General features: G+C 22.1%; 11 protein-coding genes across 11 annotated transcripts in view; 4 read left to right on the top strand and 7 right to left on the bottom strand.

The window, feature by feature from the left end:
* DDB_G0284167 (RNA-binding region RNP-1 domain-containing protein) overlaps window positions 1–817 on the top strand; it is a gene marked incomplete at both ends in the record, with an annotated part of 1330 nt that extends 513 nt beyond the window's left edge. The window contains one exon of the mRNA XM_633675.1: window positions 64–817. Within this exon, the coding sequence (XP_638767.1) occupies window positions 64–817 (754 nt within the window). The remainder of the gene's footprint in view (window positions 1–63) is intronic.
* A 144-nt stretch (window positions 818–961) lies between these two features.
* On the bottom strand, window positions 962–2090 carry phbB (hypothetical protein; the record flags this gene model as incomplete). Its single annotated transcript, XM_633674.1, has 3 exons — window positions 962–1291; window positions 1407–1828; window positions 1961–2090. 3 exons carry the CDS (start codon window positions 2088–2090, stop codon window positions 962–964), a joined length of 882 nt encoding a protein of 293 aa, XP_638766.1.
* Window positions 2091–2417: 327 nt separating this feature from the next.
* Window positions 2418–2997, bottom strand: DDB_G0284115 (hypothetical protein; the record flags this gene model as incomplete). The annotated part of the gene is made up of 2 exons (XM_633673.1): window positions 2418–2521; window positions 2679–2997. The coding sequence occupies 2 exons, from the start codon at window positions 2995–2997 to the stop codon at window positions 2418–2420; spliced, it is 423 nt and encodes a 140-aa protein (XP_638765.1).
* Window positions 2998–4473: 1476 nt separating this feature from the next.
* On the top strand, window positions 4474–4795 carry DDB_G0284165 (ras association domain-containing protein; the record flags this gene model as incomplete). Its single annotated transcript, XM_633672.1, has 2 exons — window positions 4474–4485; window positions 4622–4795. The coding sequence occupies 2 exons, from the start codon at window positions 4474–4476 to the stop codon at window positions 4793–4795; spliced, it is 186 nt and encodes a 61-aa protein (XP_638764.1).
* A 280-nt stretch (window positions 4796–5075) lies between these two features.
* DDB_G0284113 (hypothetical protein) lies at window positions 5076–8893 on the top strand (the record flags this gene model as incomplete). The annotated part of the gene is made up of 5 exons (XM_633671.1): window positions 5076–5474; window positions 5570–7607; window positions 7968–8016; window positions 8379–8599; window positions 8667–8893. 5 exons carry the CDS (start codon window positions 5076–5078, stop codon window positions 8891–8893), a joined length of 2934 nt encoding a protein of 977 aa, XP_638763.1.
* A 445-nt stretch (window positions 8894–9338) lies between these two features.
* On the bottom strand, window positions 9339–9713 carry DDB_G0284111 (hypothetical protein; the record flags this gene model as incomplete). Its single annotated transcript, XM_633670.1, has 1 exon — window positions 9339–9713. The coding sequence occupies one exon, from the start codon at window positions 9711–9713 to the stop codon at window positions 9339–9341; it is 375 nt and encodes a 124-aa protein (XP_638762.1).
* A 1219-nt stretch (window positions 9714–10932) lies between these two features.
* On the bottom strand, window positions 10933–11307 carry DDB_G0284109 (hypothetical protein; the record flags this gene model as incomplete). The annotated part of the gene is made up of 1 exon (XM_633669.1): window positions 10933–11307. One exon carries the CDS (start codon window positions 11305–11307, stop codon window positions 10933–10935), a length of 375 nt encoding a protein of 124 aa, XP_638761.1.
* A 1186-nt stretch (window positions 11308–12493) lies between these two features.
* DDB_G0284163 (hssA/2C/7E family protein) lies at window positions 12494–12760 on the bottom strand (the record flags this gene model as incomplete). Its single annotated transcript, XM_633668.1, has 2 exons — window positions 12494–12672; window positions 12748–12760. 2 exons carry the CDS (start codon window positions 12758–12760, stop codon window positions 12494–12496), a joined length of 192 nt encoding a protein of 63 aa, XP_638760.1.
* Window positions 12761–13171: 411 nt separating this feature from the next.
* On the bottom strand, window positions 13172–13667 carry DDB_G0284161 (hypothetical protein; the record flags this gene model as incomplete). The annotated part of the gene is made up of 3 exons (XM_633667.2): window positions 13172–13179; window positions 13270–13340; window positions 13435–13667. 3 exons carry the CDS (start codon window positions 13665–13667, stop codon window positions 13172–13174), a joined length of 312 nt encoding a protein of 103 aa, XP_638759.2.
* A 508-nt stretch (window positions 13668–14175) lies between these two features.
* pprA (hypothetical protein) lies at window positions 14176–15370 on the top strand (the record flags this gene model as incomplete). The annotated part of the gene is made up of 3 exons (XM_633666.1): window positions 14176–14328; window positions 14441–14637; window positions 14710–15370. 3 exons carry the CDS (start codon window positions 14176–14178, stop codon window positions 15368–15370), a joined length of 1011 nt encoding a protein of 336 aa, XP_638758.1.
* Window positions 15371–15546: 176 nt separating this feature from the next.
* DG1039 (MPN/PAD-1 domain-containing protein) lies at window positions 15547–17906 on the bottom strand (the record flags this gene model as incomplete). Its single annotated transcript, XM_633665.1, has 3 exons — window positions 15547–17319; window positions 17412–17586; window positions 17707–17906. 3 exons carry the CDS (start codon window positions 17904–17906, stop codon window positions 15547–15549), a joined length of 2148 nt encoding a protein of 715 aa, XP_638757.1.
* Between the last annotated feature and the right edge of the window lie 454 nt (window positions 17907–18360).

Raw genomic sequence — 18360 nt, 5'->3', positions numbered from 1 at the left:
AAACTCTTTTTTATTTTTTGAATATTAATATTAATTTTATTTAAAATAAAAAAAATATTATAGTTTAAGTGTTAGAATCATTAAAAAGAAGTTCAAGAGTAACACTTTTGGTTTCGTTGATATGGAAGATTTAGAAACTGCCAATAAAGCTGTTGCCGCCATCAATGGTAGAGAATTCGACGGTAAACAAGTCAATGTTGAAATCGCTCGTGAAAAGAGTACCGAAAGCAAACCAAAGAGAACTTCAACCAGAAAGACTAGAACACCAAAACCAACCAGCACCACCACTGGCGAAAATGCTACTACTGAATCCACTGAAGCATCACCAACTTTAAATGGTAATACCACCACCAAACGTAGAAATGCCAGACGTAACACCAAAGACGTCAAAGCTGCCACTACCACCACCAACACCGATGCCACCACCAACACTGCTGCTGCCTCAACCGCCGCTGCTCCAGCTACCAAAACCTCTAAACCAAAGAGAGAAAGAAGACCAGCTGCCAACACTGCTGACAGACAACAAAGTACCACTACCCTCTTTGTCAGAAACATTCCATACTCTTTTGATGATGTTAAATTATTAGAAACCTTCAAAGATTGCTCACCAAAGAGTGCTCATGTCATTGTCAACAAACACACCAACAGAAGCAAAGGTTTCGGTTTCGTCGAATTCGATGATGTTGCCAATCAACAAAAAGGTCTCACCCTTAACAAACTCTCTGTTGAAAGTAGAGAACTCTCTGTTAAAATCGCTTTAGTTCCAGAACCAAGAGATGCCACCGCAACTACTCCAGATGTTACCACTACCGCTTAAATACATTAAAAAAAAATAAAAAAAAAAAAATAAAAATAAAGTGAATTCTTTTAAAAAAAATAAAAATTAAATATATATTTACATTTATATTATCATTATTTATTATTTATTATTTATAAAATTTAAATTTACTATTTTATTTATTTATTTTTTTGGTTGTTGATTATTATTTAAATCAAAACCATTTAATAATAAAGTTTCATTGCTAATATATAATTTGTTTGGTGATTTTGAAAGGATATGAGCAATTTCTTTACTTGCTTCTAAAGTTCTAAGTTGTACCAAGTATGGTGATTGTTTAATTGCATCATTAATAAGTTGAGCAGATTGGGCTTCACCTTCTGCTTTAACAATGATACTTCTTTTATCTTGTAATGCTTTTTCAACTAAGAAACGTGCTCTTTCAGCTTCTTGTTGTGCAACTTGTTTTGCTTCAATTGCTGCTGCATATTCTCTACCAAAATTTAAATGAGTCTATAAAATAAAAAATTAAAAAATAATAAAAAAATAAAAATTAAATTTGGTTAGTGGTAAATAATTAATTAATAAATTAATTAATTATATAATTTATAATAATAATAATATTTACAATTGAAACATCATCTAATTCAATATTGAAATCTTTAGCACGATCAACTAATCTTTTAAAGATTAATCTTGACACTTGTTCTCTTTGAGTGATTAATTGAGATGCATTGAATTGTGCAACAATACTCTTTAAAATTTCATTTACAATTGATGGTAATACTCTTTCATCATAATCTTTACCCAATGTTCTATAGATGGCTGGAAGTTGACTAACTTTTGGTTTTGATAAAACTCTGATTGTAATATTAACCATTTGAAGATCTTTACTACCAGTTAATGATGAAATACTACGTGGTTTAGCTCTAACATCATAAATTTCAGCACGTTCAAACCATGGAACAATAAAATGAGTACCTTCATTATAAACTTTATTCTTTATACCAACAAATCTATTAAATACAATTGCTCTATGACCACCTTCAACTATAAATAATAGTCATAAAATAAATAAATAAATAAATAGTCATAAAATAAATAATTAAATAATTACTATTAGAATTTTTGGTTTTTTACAATATACTTTTTTTTTTTTTTTTGAAATTATTTGGAACTTACCATTAACTAAACTACTAAGTGCTAATAAACCAACACCACCTAATGCTAATAAACCAAAACCGCCACCGAAACTACCTTTTGGTAATTTTGGAATGTTATTGAAATTAACTTGAAACTTTTTATTATTCATTGCTACTATTTCTTTTTCTTTTTTTTTTTTTTTTTTTTTTTTTGTTTGGTGAACTGAAATTAAAAAAAAAAAAATAATAAAAAAAAAAAAAAGATGAAATTTTATTTTATTTTTTTTTTTTCATTTTTTTTTTTAATTTTTTATTTTTTTTTTGAAATTCGGATGAAGTGTAAATTTGGTGTTAAAAATATTACTAATTTTGATCAAACTTAATAAAATTTATAAAATTTTAAAATTAGATTTTTACATATACAAAAAAAGTTTTATTATTTTTTTATTTTTTTTTTTTTATTTTTTTTATTTTTTTTTTTTTCCTTCCTTTTAATTTTAATATTGTTGGTCCATTTGATCAGATTCAGTTTTAAGTTGTGGGTATCTATCTTTGATAATGTTCCAATAATTGAAATATGTGAGGGAATAGGAGTAAGTATCTAAATATATTTTTTTTTATTTTGGGTAAAAAAAAAAAAAAAAAAAAAAAAAGTTGTAATGTATAAAAAAAAAAGAAAAAAAATTAATATTTAAATAAACTATATATAGGAAAAATTAAAATTTAAAAAAAAAAAAAGAATTAATATGAAAACTTACCAAAAGAATCAACTGGACCAAAATCAAATAATGATAAAACTACACCTTGTACACCAATTGTTGTGGTATATTCAAAAGTAAAACAAATTTGGTAATAGTTATTTTTATTAATTGAATTAAATTTATCTTTTGGAACAGAGAATTTAAGATGCTTTGAATCTGTTGATTCAATTGTTGCTGTGCCTTTATCTTGGTCAATATCTAAAAACTTAGCTAAAATCATTCCCTTTGATATTTTATTTGCTGAAGTTTGATTAATGAGAGATTCTAAAATTTCACCATTTACTCTAATAAATACTGATTCTTGTGGTTGATCCATTTTCTATATGTATGTATATATGTATGTATGTATAAATGTATGTATAAATTAAAATAATAATATAATAATTTGTTTATTTGTTTATTAATTTTTCTAAATGTGCGCGCGCAAATTGAATGATTTTTTTTTTTATTTTTTTTTATTTTTTTTTTTATTTTTTTTTTATTTTTTTTTTTTTTTTTATTATTTTTTTTAAAATTTTTTTTTTTTCTTATTATTTTTTCAATTCAGAGTAACGAACAAATACTAGTAGATTTTTATTTTTCCCCGTTGGGATCTAATTTTAATTTTCTTTTTATAGAAAATTTTTTTATTTTTTTTTTTTTTATTTTTTTTTTATTTTTTTTTTTTTTTAATAATAAATCCAAATCCCCCATAAAAAAAATATAAAATAAAAAAAATAATCAATCAAAAACATGAACTAAAAATTAAATTAGAAATAAATGCCTTGTATAAGAGTCATATAAAAAAAAAAAAAAAAAAAAAAACTAACTCTTTCAAAAATTCATACGATTTACCATTTGATGATTCACTATAAGTAAAATTCTTATAAATTTTTTTTTTTTTTTTTTAATTTCAAATAAAATTTCCCATTATCTAGATTAACTAAAAGAATACCCATTTTTTGAGCACTAAAGTGTCATTTTTCAAAAAAAAAAAAAATTAAAAATAAAAAAAAAAATGAAAAAAAAAAAAAAAAAATCCTGAAAGTCTTTTTTTTTGTTTATTTTTCTTATTTTGTTATTATTTTATTTTTCTTTTTTTTATTTATTTTTTATTATTTCCATTATTTATTTATTTATTTATTTTATGTAATTTTAGTACACTTGCAAAAAAAAAAAAAAAAAAAAAAAAAAAAAAAAAAAAAAAAAAAAAAAAAAATTAATTTAATTCAGTACCAACTAATTTTAACAATTGTTGGATCAAATTTTTTAGAAAGAAATAAATATTGCCTATTATTTTTGGTTTTTTTTTTTTTTTATTATAAATATTTTTATACACTATTTCAACAAAGATCACTAAACACCTTTATATAAATACACATATATTCATAGTGGTTATTGTACAATATATCTCTTGTCTCATCTCAATCATTTTTTTTCTTTTTTTTTTTGTTATTTTTATCGCTTAGCCACTGTTTTTATTAAAAAAAAAAAAAAAAAAAAAAAAAAAATATAAATAATATTAATAAATTACAATAAACATACACTTTTTACCCCACACAACACAAAAAAAAAAAAAAAACCAATCAGTGTGTTTAATTTTTAGAATATATTATTCATTTTTTTTTTATTTTTTTTAATTTTTTTTAATTATACTTTAAAAAAAAAAAAAAAAAAAAAAGAGTATAATAAAAAAAAAAAAAAAAAAAATTGTATCAAATTTAACTGTATAACTTAACAAGATAAAAATAATTCTTTTTCAATAAATCAATAATTTAATTAAAAAAAAAAAAAAAAAAAAAAAAAAAAAAAAATGGGATCAACAGTAAGTAGCACATGTAATTTTTAATGAATAGATTTAAATTTATACATAATTAAAAAAAAAAAAAAAAAAAGGTGAAATATTAATTATTGTTTAAATTAATTTATTTTTAAATATTTAATTTAATTTAATTTAACAGGATGTTGTGATTAAAGTTTTTTTTAAAGATGGCAGTTATAAATCTTTAAGAGTGAACGAAGATGATAAAACAAAACAAGTTTGTGCATCAGTACTCACTAAAGTTTCATTAAAAACAAAGAATACCAATAAATTACTTTTATACACTGCTTTTAAAGAAAATAATGGTTTGTAAATCTACACCCCCACTCACACACCTCTCTCTATATATATATTTAGTTATTTTATTTTATTTTATTTTATTTTATTTTATTTTATTTTATTGTTTCTTTTGATTTTGTATTCCACCCTTTTTTTTTTTTTTTTTTTTTTTTTTTTTTTTCCTTTTTCTTTTCTTTTTTTACTATTATCATAATAATTTTAATTTTTTTAAAATTAATATTAATTTTTTTTTTTTTTCCATTTATTTCTTTATTATTATTTTTACCATTTAAAAAAAAAAAAAAAAAAAAAAAATGATAAAATCAACAAACAATGAAAATGAATTAGGAATTACATGTCAAGAGATAGCAGAAACAGAAAATCCAGGAACAATTTATAAAAAATGGGAAGAGGATAACCAATTAGATAAATTTAAATTAATCTTCAAAAAGAAAAAGGATTCAGTAAAATGGGGTGAAGAATCATTACCAACAACAACACATGGTGTTTCAGCATCAACTCAAACTAATACTACTAGTAAACCACCATCTAGATTGCCACCAACACCTCAAAAAACAAGTGTTTCAGTTGGTGATTCAGGTCCACCATCACATCCACCACCAACTCCAGATGAAGATAGAGCACCACAAAGATCATTCGGTATTAATCCATTAATGAATGAAATTGCTTTAAAAAGAAATAATCCTGATAATGTATGATTATTATTTTAATTTAATTTCCAAAAAAAAAAAAAAAAAAAAAAAAAAACAACACTAATAGTTTTATTTTCCTTTTTTTTTTTTTTTAGAAACCAATTTTAAAATCAACACCAAAAAAAGAACAATCACAAACAGTTATAATTGATTGGATTAATAAGAAATTAGTTGAATTTGGAAAGAATGAAAAGATTGAAAATTTAGAATCAGATTTAAAAAATGGTTGTGTTTTGGCATTATTATTGGAAGGTTTAAGTGGTTTATCAATTAAAGATTTCAATAGAACACCAACAACAAAAATTCATATAATTGAAAATAATAATATCATTTTACGTTTCTTAAAAGTTTTAGGTGTTAATTTAGTAAATATCACTGGTGAAGATATGTGGGAGACTAGACCTGAAACAATGATGAGAATTTTGGGCATAATCATTAAACATTTCCATGATACAAGTCCAGAACAAACTAAACAAAGAATTTCAATGATGATGACTAATAATAATAATAATAATAATAATAATAATAATAATAATAATAGTAATAATAGTCAAAATACTGCAAATAAAAAATTACCACCACAAAGAAAGATAGCTGCTAAACCATCACCAAATGTAAATAATAATAATAAAAATAGTAATGGAGATGTGGTACCAGAACCACCACAACCAACAATTGCAAAATTAAAACCAGTAAATTCTGCCAATGCCACTGGTAAACCAGCACCAATGATGGCAAAAAGAAAACCTCCACCAAAGGTTGCAAATGGTTCAGTTGCTGCACCACCACCATTATCATCTAGTAGTGATAATACAGTTTTACCATCACCACCAAAATCACCACTACAACCTTCATTACCACATAATGCATTATCAAGTAGTGGTAATAGTTTACCACCACCACCTCAATCACCACCCCCAACAGCATTAAAGAAATCACCAGCTCCAAGTCAATTTGTACCAAAAGCACCACCAAAAGCAGGCGATCCTAAACCAATTCCACCACCAAAATCAACTACCACTACTAAACTTTCACCATCTAATAAACCAACTTTACCACCAGGTAGACCATCAGTACCACCACCAACTACAACATCAACAGCACCACCAACTACATTAGCACCACCTCCACCTGTTGCAAAAAGACCAATTGCAAAATCACCAAATCAACCACCACCAACAACAACAACAACAACAACGGATGGTTCATTATCACCACCTTCTACTATATTATCAAGAACTAGTAGTGAACCACCACCAGTTTCACCACAATTATTACAACAAATGAATCCACCACCAGTTGAAACTTTGAAAAAACCACCAACACCACCAAGATCATTCATTAAACAACCACCAACAACGACAGCTTCTGAAACTACATTATCACCATCTGGTTCAGTTCTTCCACCACCACCAACACTTACTTCATCACAAGATGCACCACCACCAATTGATATTTCAGTTCTTCCACCACCACCATCACCAACTGATTCACCACAAATTAAGAGACCAGTTTCATTACAATATAATAATCCACCAAAAAAAACTCCACCTCCACCACCACCAGCAAGAACAAAGCCACCAGTTCCAGAAAAACCTGTTAATTTACCCGTTGTTGAAGAACAACCTCAACAACAAGAAGAGGAGTATTATGAAGAAGATCAACAACACTATGAACAATATGATGATGAACAAGAACAACCTCGAGAGCCAATTCAAGAGGAACAACAACAACAACAAGAACAAGAACAAGAACAACAACAAGAACAAGAACAAGAGCAACACCACCAAGAAGAATATTATGAAGAAGAACATGCAATTGAGGAAGAACATCAACATCAAGAACAAACAATTGAAAATGAAAATAAATCAAATGATGTAATTGTTAATGATGATAATGAAGAATCATTTACTTTTGAAGAATTGGAATCAATAATGAATTCAAATAACTTTAATTTCGATGATCTTCTTAAAGAGGCTAATCAATCTATCTCTAATCAAAATTCAAATGCAATCAATTATGATATGGCAATAAATTCATTGGATACAATTGGCACCACTAGTTCAACAACTACTTCAACTACTGTGGTTGATGATGATTCTTTAGATGATTTATTGGATCGTCTCGCAAGAGGTGAATTCTAAAAATATAATAAAAATATAATATAATAAAATAAAAAAATAAAAACACAATCATTAAATAATTGATAAAAAAAAAAAAAAAAAAAAAAAAAAGAAAAATATTGAACAAGATTTGTTTTGTAAATTTCTTTTTAAATTTTATTATAGTTTTTTAATCTTTATTCTTTTACAATTGGAAATTAAAAAATACACAAAAAAATCCCCATGAATTTATTAAACACACAATAATTTCCTTTATTACTGTGTGTGATTTTATAATCATTGAAAGCCAAAAATAATTAAGAATTTAATTACCACACACATAACACTAAATTTTTCTTTTTTTAATAATCTATTATTATAATTTAATTAGTCAATTATGATTCTATTGGTTTACAAGTTAATGTATCAATAAATGGATTGTAAATGATAATAAATTATTATTTTCATTTGATGTACCTTTTATTTCTGATTTTATTCTTCCTCTAAGAGAAGTTAAATAAATTGGTGACTGTCTAGGGTACGAATGAATCAACTCAAGTATATATTGATGATATTCAACAATTTAATTTAACGACAATTGTAAATGATAAACAAACACTTTATCATTTACACCATTAAATCAAATTAAAAAATCAAAATTATATATAATTGTAAATGGTAAAAAATCAAATATTGTTCAAATTGATTTATCATTCTTTGTTAAATCATCACCATTATCACCATCAGTACTTGGTCAATTTGTAAACTTTACATTATACAATATAAATTTATTCAATTATAGTAGTTTACCAACTCTTACATTAATGGACAATACAACTATTATAGGTATCGATAATTCAAATTCAAAAGAGTTTCCAACTCGTACATACACATTCCCTATTCCAAAAGGTTGTGGTAGAAATCAAGTTTCGATGTCAATTGAAAATCAAACAACACGTACTGAAGAAATAATATTTGAAAATAACTACTTTTTATTCCCTTTAAAACATGAATATGGATCAAGTGAACTTCTTTAATAGTATGTGATGAAACATCAGTAGGTCTTAAAGTTGATATATCACCATCCTAGCCCCAATAAATAAGTATCCAGTTTTTAATTCCACAAGTGGTCAATTTATAATTAATGGTGAAAATTTCATTCCAAACACATCTGATAATTCAAGTGTTTATTGTTTTTCAAATGAACAACTATATAATTGTTCATTTTTAAATTATGATTCAATTTCATGTGATATTGAATTTGAGGGGGAGGAGACAGGTGGTAATTCACAAGTAAAATGGATGGAGCAAACATAAAAATGAAAAAAATAAGATACAGATCAGATTTAAAAGCTTTTAGAGCCCAAAATTCTAATGGAGGGGAACGTACACTAACAACAGAACAACAAGAAGCATCCTCAAGCTCAACACCTGTGACCCACAACATCCACTATCTGAAAATTAAATAGGAAAATTATCAATTATTCCACCATTAAGATAATAATTTTTTTTTTTTTTTTTGGGAAAAGAAAAAAAAAAAAAAAAAAAAAAAAAAAAAAAAAAATTATGTTCTAGAATTTAAAAAAATAAATAATAAATAAATAAATAAATAAATAAATAAACAAATAAACCAAAGATTACAAAAATACATTCAGTGTTTTATTTAATAACAAATGCTTTTTGTTTTTTTTTTTTTATTTGATAATTTATTTTTGTACAGTTTTTTTTTTTTTTTGTAAACGAAAAATGAAAGAAATTTTAATTATTTAATAATTTGAATGAATTTTGAAAGACTTGGATTATTTATAAATTCTTTATTTTCAGAGACACAGTAAATACGTTCTAAAGATGGTGGAATTGAACCTTCTGTAATTAATTCTTGATTAAAATCTGGATTTAAAATTGTTAAAGTTTTTAAACTATTTGGTAAAATACCTGGAGTGATAGTTTGATTGAAATTACGACCTAATGATAATGATCTAAGATTGTTTGGTAATGCACCAGGTGCAATGGTTTGATTAAATTCGAATCCCAATGACAATGAAGTAATACTTTCTTGTAAATCGCCAACAACAATTGGTTGATTGAATTTATCGTCAATATTTAATGTTAAAATTGATGGTGGTTGAGCAATCATCTTTTAGAAACCAAGGAGAATAATATTGTTTAAAAATAATTATTATTTATAGAATTATAGAATATTAAAAATATGAAGAAAAAAAAAAAAAAAAAAAAAAAAAAAAAAAAAAAAAAAAAATTAGTAAACTTTTTTTTTAATTATAATTAAATAAAATAAATTAAAAACATACTTTTTTATTTTGAAATAAATTTATAAAATAGAATTAAAAGAATAAAATATTTTTAATATATATAGAGAGAGAGATAATTGGTATTTTTAAGATAATAATAAAAAAAAATTTAATATATAAAATTATGAAATTTAATTTTTATTTTATAGTTAAAAAAATAAGAAAAAAAAGCTAAAAAGAAAATAAAATTAAATATTATAAAAATGAAAAATAAATTAAATGGAATGACAAAACCTGGGTCATTGCCAAACAATCATTCTGTTTTATTAAACAAAAAAAAAAAAAAATAAAAAAAATTATAAAATAAAAAAAAAAAAATTAAAAAATAAAAAATAATTTTTTACACTCCGTTCCATTAAGCAATCAAGAAGTGTGAATTAAACAAACATTCGAAATTTTATGTTTTTTTTTGATTTTTTTTTTTTTTGATTTTTTTTTTTCTAAAAAACACTCCGTTCTATCAAACAATCAAGAAGTGTGAATTAAACAGACATTTGAAATTTTAGGTTTTTTTTTTTTTTTTTGTTTTTTTTTTTTTTTTTTTTTTTTTTTTTTATAAAAATAAAAACACAAATAATATATAAGGAAATCCCAGGGTTTATAAAAACATGGTTAGAAAATAGAAATTAAATTTAGAGAATGAAAGCTAATGGATAGATATTTAGGATTCTAAAATACACCGTTTTTAATTTTTTTTAAACATATAGGGTTTAAAAACCAATTATGACAAAAATAAAACTATCTACTATTAAAAAAAACAAAAGAATAAATAAAAAATAAATAATTTAATTTCTAATATAAAAAAGAAAAAATTTTGATATATTTTTTTTAAACCTTTTAAATTTTATTATTTATTAATTAATTAATAATATTAAACTATTATGTGTTCTTATTGAATTTAAATTTTTTTTTTTTTTTTATTATTATTTTTTTTTTTTATCTTTATTTTTATTTTTATTTTTATGGTCTAATTGATTTATTTACAATATATTATTTACAGTTTGTTTTATTGAATATGAATATAATGAATAATAATAATTATTATAATTATTTAATAATTTGAATGAATTTTGAAAGTCCTGGATTATTTATAAATTCTTTATTTTCAGAGACACAATAAATACGTTCTAAAGATGGTGGAATTGAACCTTCTGTAATTAATTCTTGGTTAAAATCTGGATTTAAAATTGTTAAAGTTTTTAAACTATTTGGTAAAATACCTGGAGTGATAGTTTGATTGAAATTACGGCCTAATGATAATGATCTAAGATTGTTTGGGAGGGCACCAGGTGCGATGGTTTGGTTAAATTCGAATCCCAATGACAATGAAGTAATACTTTCTTGTAAATCACCGATGACAATTGGTTGATTGAATTTATCGTCAATGTTTAATGTTAAAATTGAAAGTGGTTGAGCAATCATCTTTTAGAGGAATTTAAAATTTATATTTATTTATTTATTAATTTATTTATTTATTTATTGATTTATTATTAATTTATTAATTTTTAATATTATATAATTTTTTAGTTTTGTAGTTTTTTTTTTTTATATTTTTTTATTAAAAAAAGAAAATTTAAATAATTAGAATATTTTTTTTTTTAAATGATTTAATAATGGGAAAAATAAAAAAAATATAATAAATAATAAAATAAAAATAAAAAAAATAATATACCTTTTTATTCAAATAAATTTAAAATATAAAAAAAAGGGGTTAAAAAAAAAAAATTAAAATTAAAATAATTAAAATAATTATTAGAGAGACTAAAAAATAATATTTTGTAGATAAAAAATAATTTAATAAATATTTGGAATTTATAGTAAAAAAAAAAAAAAAAAAAAAAAAAAAAAAAAAAAAAAAAAAAAAAAAAAAAAAAAAAATTAAAAAACAATTAAAAAAAACAAAAAAAATAAAAATGGAACAAAGATTGAACCTGGTCATAGCCAATCATTTACCATACACAAAAAAAAATCAAAAAAAAAAAAAAAAAAATCAAAAAAAAAAAAAAATTTTCCCCGTTTTTCACTCCACAAAATTCAACACTACCAATCAAGAATTCTTTGCACATATTTGTAAATACCAGGGTATTTTCTTAAAAAAAATAAATTTATCTTTTTTTTTTAGCAAAGATATTCAAAAATAAAAAAACAACAATAAATTATTTTTCAAAAGATTTTTTTTTTTTTTTTTTTTTTTTTATTATATAACCCACAGCATTACACCAAATATATATTTTTTTTTTTTAATTTTTTTTTTTTTCAGATAAATTTTTAAAAAAACAAAAAACAAAAAATAAAAATAAAAAAACAAAAAAATTTAAAAATAAAAAAAATTCTATTTTTGGTGTGTCCTAATACAAAATGAAATTTTCCTAAAAAAACAACAAAAGTTAAGACCTAGGAAATTGAATCATTTTGGTTTTTTTAATTATTTTTAACATTAAGAAATGGTAGTTACCAGACCTCTTTGAGTCCTTTTTGAAACAAAATAATTTCATAATAAAAACATTTTTTTTTTTTTTAAAAAAAAAAATAAATTATGGTATGGTGGATTAACTTTTTTTTTTTATTTATTTATTTGAATTTTAAAAAAAAAATAATAATTTTTAACTTAGTTACATCCACAATTACCTCCATACAATGAAGGTTCATTGTTAGTATAACCTCCACATCCACCACAATTAACACTGGATACATTATTACCACCAACAGTTATACCATTTAATTTTGAGGTAGTATTACCAGAAGTGAGACCACTTTTTGATGATTTTGAAATTAAAGCAATTGAATCTTAAAAAAAAATTTAAGTGAAAAAATTTTATACATTTGTTAAATTTAAATAAATTAAAAAAATGAAATATTTACCAAAGATTGTCATAATTTTTTGTGAATAAATAATATTTTTTAAATGAAATGAATATTATAATTTTTTTTTTTTTTATTTAATTTATATGGTTTAAAATTATTTGACAATTTTAACCTTTAAGGAAAAATATATTTTTTAAAAAAAAAAATAAAATTAATTATATTTTTTTTTTTATTATTTCCGAAAATTGAAAATCATATAACATTTTTAATATAAAATTAATAAAAAATAATAATAACAATTATAACTATATGGATTTAGAAATTGAACAAAAAATCCAAAATTGCATAGGAACCAAATTTTTTTTTTTTTTTTTTTTTTTTTAAAACTTTTTAAAATTTATTTATATATTTTTTTTTTTTTTTTTAAAAAAATAAACAAATTAGCTACCATCTGTAAAAATAATTATTATTATTTTTAATATTAGGTATCTATTATTAGTATCAGTAAAAAAATTCTATTAAATTTTTTTTTTTTTTAAATTTTTTTTTTTTTTTTTTTTTCAAAAAAAAAACACATACCATCAATGAGAAAAGCTTGAAATTCGAATAAAGCTGTACCTAATAAATTTGAACTAAATTTACTAATTGTTCTAATAATTTTGATAAAAGTGGTAAAAATGAGTTAATTTGTTTTTTTTTTTTTTTTTTTTTTTTTTTTTTAGAAAAAAAAAATAAGATATTTACTGTGACTTTGTTCTAAAACTATTTAAATTTGATTGAGGCGAATTTGAATTGCAAGAGGTTGGTAATGAAAAAGATGGTTGAGAAGTGGTTGATGCTGAAGTTGTTGATGATGTTGTAGTTGTTGGTTTATTTATAAAATTATATGATACAGATTGTGATATATTATTACTTCTATTATTACATCTATTTAAAGATGTTGCCACTTTTGTCGAAAAACTAAATCCTCTATTCATTTTCTTCTCGTTTTTTTAATATTTACACAAAAATAAGAATATGATCAATCAAAAAAAAAAAAAAATAAAATAAAAAAAAAATAAAAAATATAAAAATTAAAAAAATGAAAAAAAAAAAAAAGTCGAAAAAATAAAATTTCATTCGTTTCTCGCTTTTATTTTGTTTAACAAAATAAAAAAAAAAAAAAAAATACTTGTTTATTTTTATATTATATATTATTTACTAAACAAAATGGAGTTTAATAAAAAAATTAATTACCTATTTTATTTTATTTTGATATTCCCTTTTTAGAAAATCATAAAAAATATACCATTTTTTTATTTTTTATTTTTTTTATTTTCCAAAATTTTTTATTTTTTTTAATTTTTTTTTTTTTATTAATTTTTTTTTTTTTTTGAAATTAAAATTTTCATTATTTTATTTAATATCAAATTCATTATTTTATTTAATATCAAATTGTACACTACTATTTAAATAATAACATTAATAATAATATAATTTATAAAAATGTCAGAACAAAATACAATTATAAATTCAGAGGAAATAAAAGAAAATGAGAAAATTGAATCAGAAACAGAGGAACCAATTACATATTTAGATTTAACTGGTCAACCACATACCTCTATTGGCGACAGCTATAATATACCTGAAACTTTACTTGTAAGTTTTTTTTTTTTTTTTCAAAAAAAAAAAAAAAAAAAAAATAACAATAAAAATCATAAATAATAAATTCTAACTATAATACTAATAAATGATTATTAAAAATTTATAGGATTTAGATTTAACAAATTGTAAAATTACAAAGATTGAAAATATAAATCATTTAAAAAATTTAAAAAAGTTATGTTTTAGACAAAATTTAATTGAAAAAATTGAAAATATAGATCAATTAAAAGAATTAGAATCATTAGATTTATATGATAATAAACTTCAAGTAATTGAAAATATTAAAGATTTTCAAAGTTTAACGTAAGTGTATTATACTACATATATACATAAAAATAATATTAATTATTTAATTTTTTTTTTTTTTTTAATTAGTTATTTAGATTTATCATTTAATGAAATTAGAATAGTTGAAAATTTAAGTATTAAAGATATACCAAAGATTAAGGAATTATATTTAGCTAATAATAAGATAACAAAGATTGAAAATTTACAAGAATTAGTACCAATAAAGAATTTAGAATTAGGATCGAATAGATTACGTGAAATTGAAAATTTAGAGAATTTAGTAAACATTGAAACCTTATGGTTGGGTAGAAATAAGATAACAGAGATCAAAGGTATCAATCATTTATCACACCTTAGAATTTTATCATTACAAAGTAATAGGTTAACAGAAATTGGTGTCAAAGGTTTGGTTGGATTAAATTGTTTGGAGGAGTTATATTTATCTCACAATGGTATTACAGATATCGATGGTTTACAATCATTAAAACAATTGAGAACCTTGGATATTTCAGCAAATAAAATTAAAACTTTGGTTGGTTTAAATGAATTACCAGATTTAGATGAAATTTGGTGTAATGATAATTTAGTTGATTCAATGGATAATATCGAACAACAAGTAACAAAATCAATTAAATGTTTATACTTTGAAAGAAATCCAGTTGCAACTCATGTTCAATATAGAAGAATGTTCATTAATATGTTTCCACAATTAAAACAATTAGATGCAACAATGGTCAAAAGAAATTAATAAAAAAATTTTAATTAAATAAAAAAAAAAGTAATAATAAATAAAATAAAATATATATATTTTACTATAATATAATAATATTTTACAAATATATTTAAAAATAAATTATTATTTTTTATTCTTTTTATTTTATTTTATTTTTTTTTAAAAAGAAATAAATATTTATTAAAGTGTTTTTATTTCTTTAAAAAACGTAAATCTACAACTTTACTATCAGATTTTTTACCCCAAATTAAATCGACATGATCAACTTTTGTATAGATTGGTATACCATTAACGGGTGGATGGGGATGGAATGATTTTAGTTTACATTTTTGTACAGTTTCCAAACCGGGTGGATCGGTTAATCTAAAGATACCAAAGTTTGGATTTGCCATTGGACTAATGACAACGGCTATAGCCTCTTGAAGAAGATATTGATAGGAACAATGAGTATGGACATCAACGGCTGATAAGAAACAATCTTGAGTTGGATGAGTATGAATCCAACCCAAAGTTAGTAAATCATTCTCTAGTTGATATTCAAAGATTTCATGTTCTTCAATGGTATTACAAGTATCAGTAGTACCCTCTTGTTTTGGTATAATGATTGTAGTGATTCTAAAAACATCATTTGATAGAGTACCCGATAAAATACCACAAGTTTCAATTGATCTTTTGGTATTATTCTCTGCTAATCTCATAAACTCTTGGAAAACTTCACCATGTACAATAATTTTTCTAAGTTTACTATATTTCTTTGATGCTTCAGATGAATCGATATTTGGTTTATTAGTTGTTGGTGTTATTGATGGTGTATTCACAGCTGGTGATTGTGCTAATCCATTTGCTGATATTGATTTATTTTCAATTGGTTGATATTGTGGTAATTTTGGTAATTGATGTTGTTGTTGTTGTTGTTGTTGTTGTTGTTGTTGTTGTTGTTGTTGATATTGTTGTTGTTGTTGATATTGTTGTTGTTGTTGTTGTTGTTGATATTGTTGCTGTTGTTGTGGTTGATATTGTGGTGGTAATGGGTTTAGGTTGCTCGATAATGGTTTTGCATTATAATTATTATATTGAGGTATATTAGGTCTATTAATATTATTCGTTGGTGATTGAATAGGTTGTTGTTGTTGTTGTTGTTTGTATTGTTGTATAAGTGGTGTATTATTTTGTAATGAAAATGATGGTGGATTATTTACACTATTATTTAAAGAAGGATAACCAAATTGAATTGGTGAAGTTGAATTATAAATTGGTGGTAATTTCTTTTCATTATTTGGCATATGGGGTGGTTGTGTAATTGATAATGGTAATTGTGCTGTAGTATTTTTATTATTATTATTATTATTATTATCTTTCTTTTCTTGAGATGGTGATGGTTGTGTAATTATAGGTGGTGGTGGTGGTAAAAATGAAGGATCTAATAAAAATTCATTATCTAATTTATCATCGGTTTGATTATTATTTTCTAATTTTTTATTATTATTTTCAATTAAATTTAATAATTGATCAGAATCAAATGAAGAATAATCTGGTGGTGGTGGTGGTAAAGAAGCTAATCTTAATTGTTCTTCTTTTTCTAATCTTTCTTTTTCTAATCTTTCTTTTTCTTGTTGTTCAAAGAGTTGTTGTTGGAATTCCTTTTCCAATGCTTCTTGTTTCTCTGCTAAAATCCTCTTTTTCTCAGTTTCAATCCCCTGTAACCTTTTTCTTTCCTCTAATAATGCTTCCTGTCTTAAAAGTTCAAATGTTCTAGCTGAAGTTGCTCTTTTAATATTCTTTTGAGCTTGTAGTTTCCTATTCTCAAAATCTTCCACCTCTTTAAGTCTTTGTATCTCACTCTCTAATTCTAAATCCTCTCTTTTTCTTTGCTCTTCCTCTTCTCTCAATAATTGTTGTTCTCTTTCTAATTTTAATTTTTCTTGTTTAAAAATTCTTTCTTTTTCTTTTTCTCTTTCAATTCTCTAAATTTATTCAAATATATATAACAATTATTAATAAAATTAATAAAAAATAAATAAATAAATAAATAAATAAATAAATAAATAAAATATACTTTTCTTTCTTCTTCTTTTTTATGTTGTATTCTTTCATAACCTTTTTTAAGAGTTTCTTTTAAACCTTCTAATTCTTTTAATTTCAATTCTGCTTTTCTTTTTATTTCATTTCTTGATTTTGTAAATGATTCTTTATTGAAATCTGGATGTTTTTGTAACTTTTCAAAAATTAAACTATTATTATGAATTTTAGTATAAATATTTATAAATGTTCTGAAATGATAATGTATTGTGTATGTGAAATATAATGTAATTAAATTTATAGTTTTTATATATTGTTTATTAAAAACTTACATGCAAAATCTTAATGAATAAATATAAGTTCTTTCAATATCACCTTCAGACTTATAAATATCTGCTTGTTTTACTAAATTATTACAAGTTGATAAATAATGAAAAATTGAATAGTTTTTATCGACTTCAACACCTTCCACATGTTTTTTCACCAACTCTTCAACTGATGAAGCAATATAAAATGGTAATTCTGCTGCCATTTATTTATTTTATTTTATTATTATTTTATTTCTTTCCTTTTATAATTTTATTTACACTTCTTTCTTCACCTCTCCAATTTAGTAACAAACTTTTTTTTATTTTACATACATATAACAAAATATTGTATTGTTTTTTTTTTTTTTTTGTTTGGACAAAAGAGAAATATTTTAAAAAATAAAAAAAAAAAAAAAAAAAAGTGCACACAAAACTTTTATTGTTTGAAAAAATGGGAAAAATAATAAAGGACTATCTTATTTTAATAAGTTGGAAAATTGAATTTAAAAAAAAAAAAAAAAAAAAAATTTTTTTTTTTTTTTTTTTTTTTTTTAATTAATTTTAATTTATTTTATTATTATTTTTTTTTTAAAATGTGTGTGTTTTTATTTGTTTTTGGTGTGGGAAAAAAAAAAAAAAAAGATGAATAAATTTAAATTTTATTTCAGATGAAATATA

Source organism: Dictyostelium discoideum (genome assembly GCF_000004695.1).
Source record: "Dictyostelium discoideum AX4 chromosome 4 chromosome, whole genome shotgun sequence".
Lineage (NCBI taxonomy): Eukaryota > Evosea > Eumycetozoa > Dictyosteliales > Dictyosteliaceae > Dictyostelium > Dictyostelium discoideum.
The sequence above is the reverse complement of the archived record's forward strand: the minus strand, read 5'-3'. Positions and strand labels throughout refer to the sequence as shown.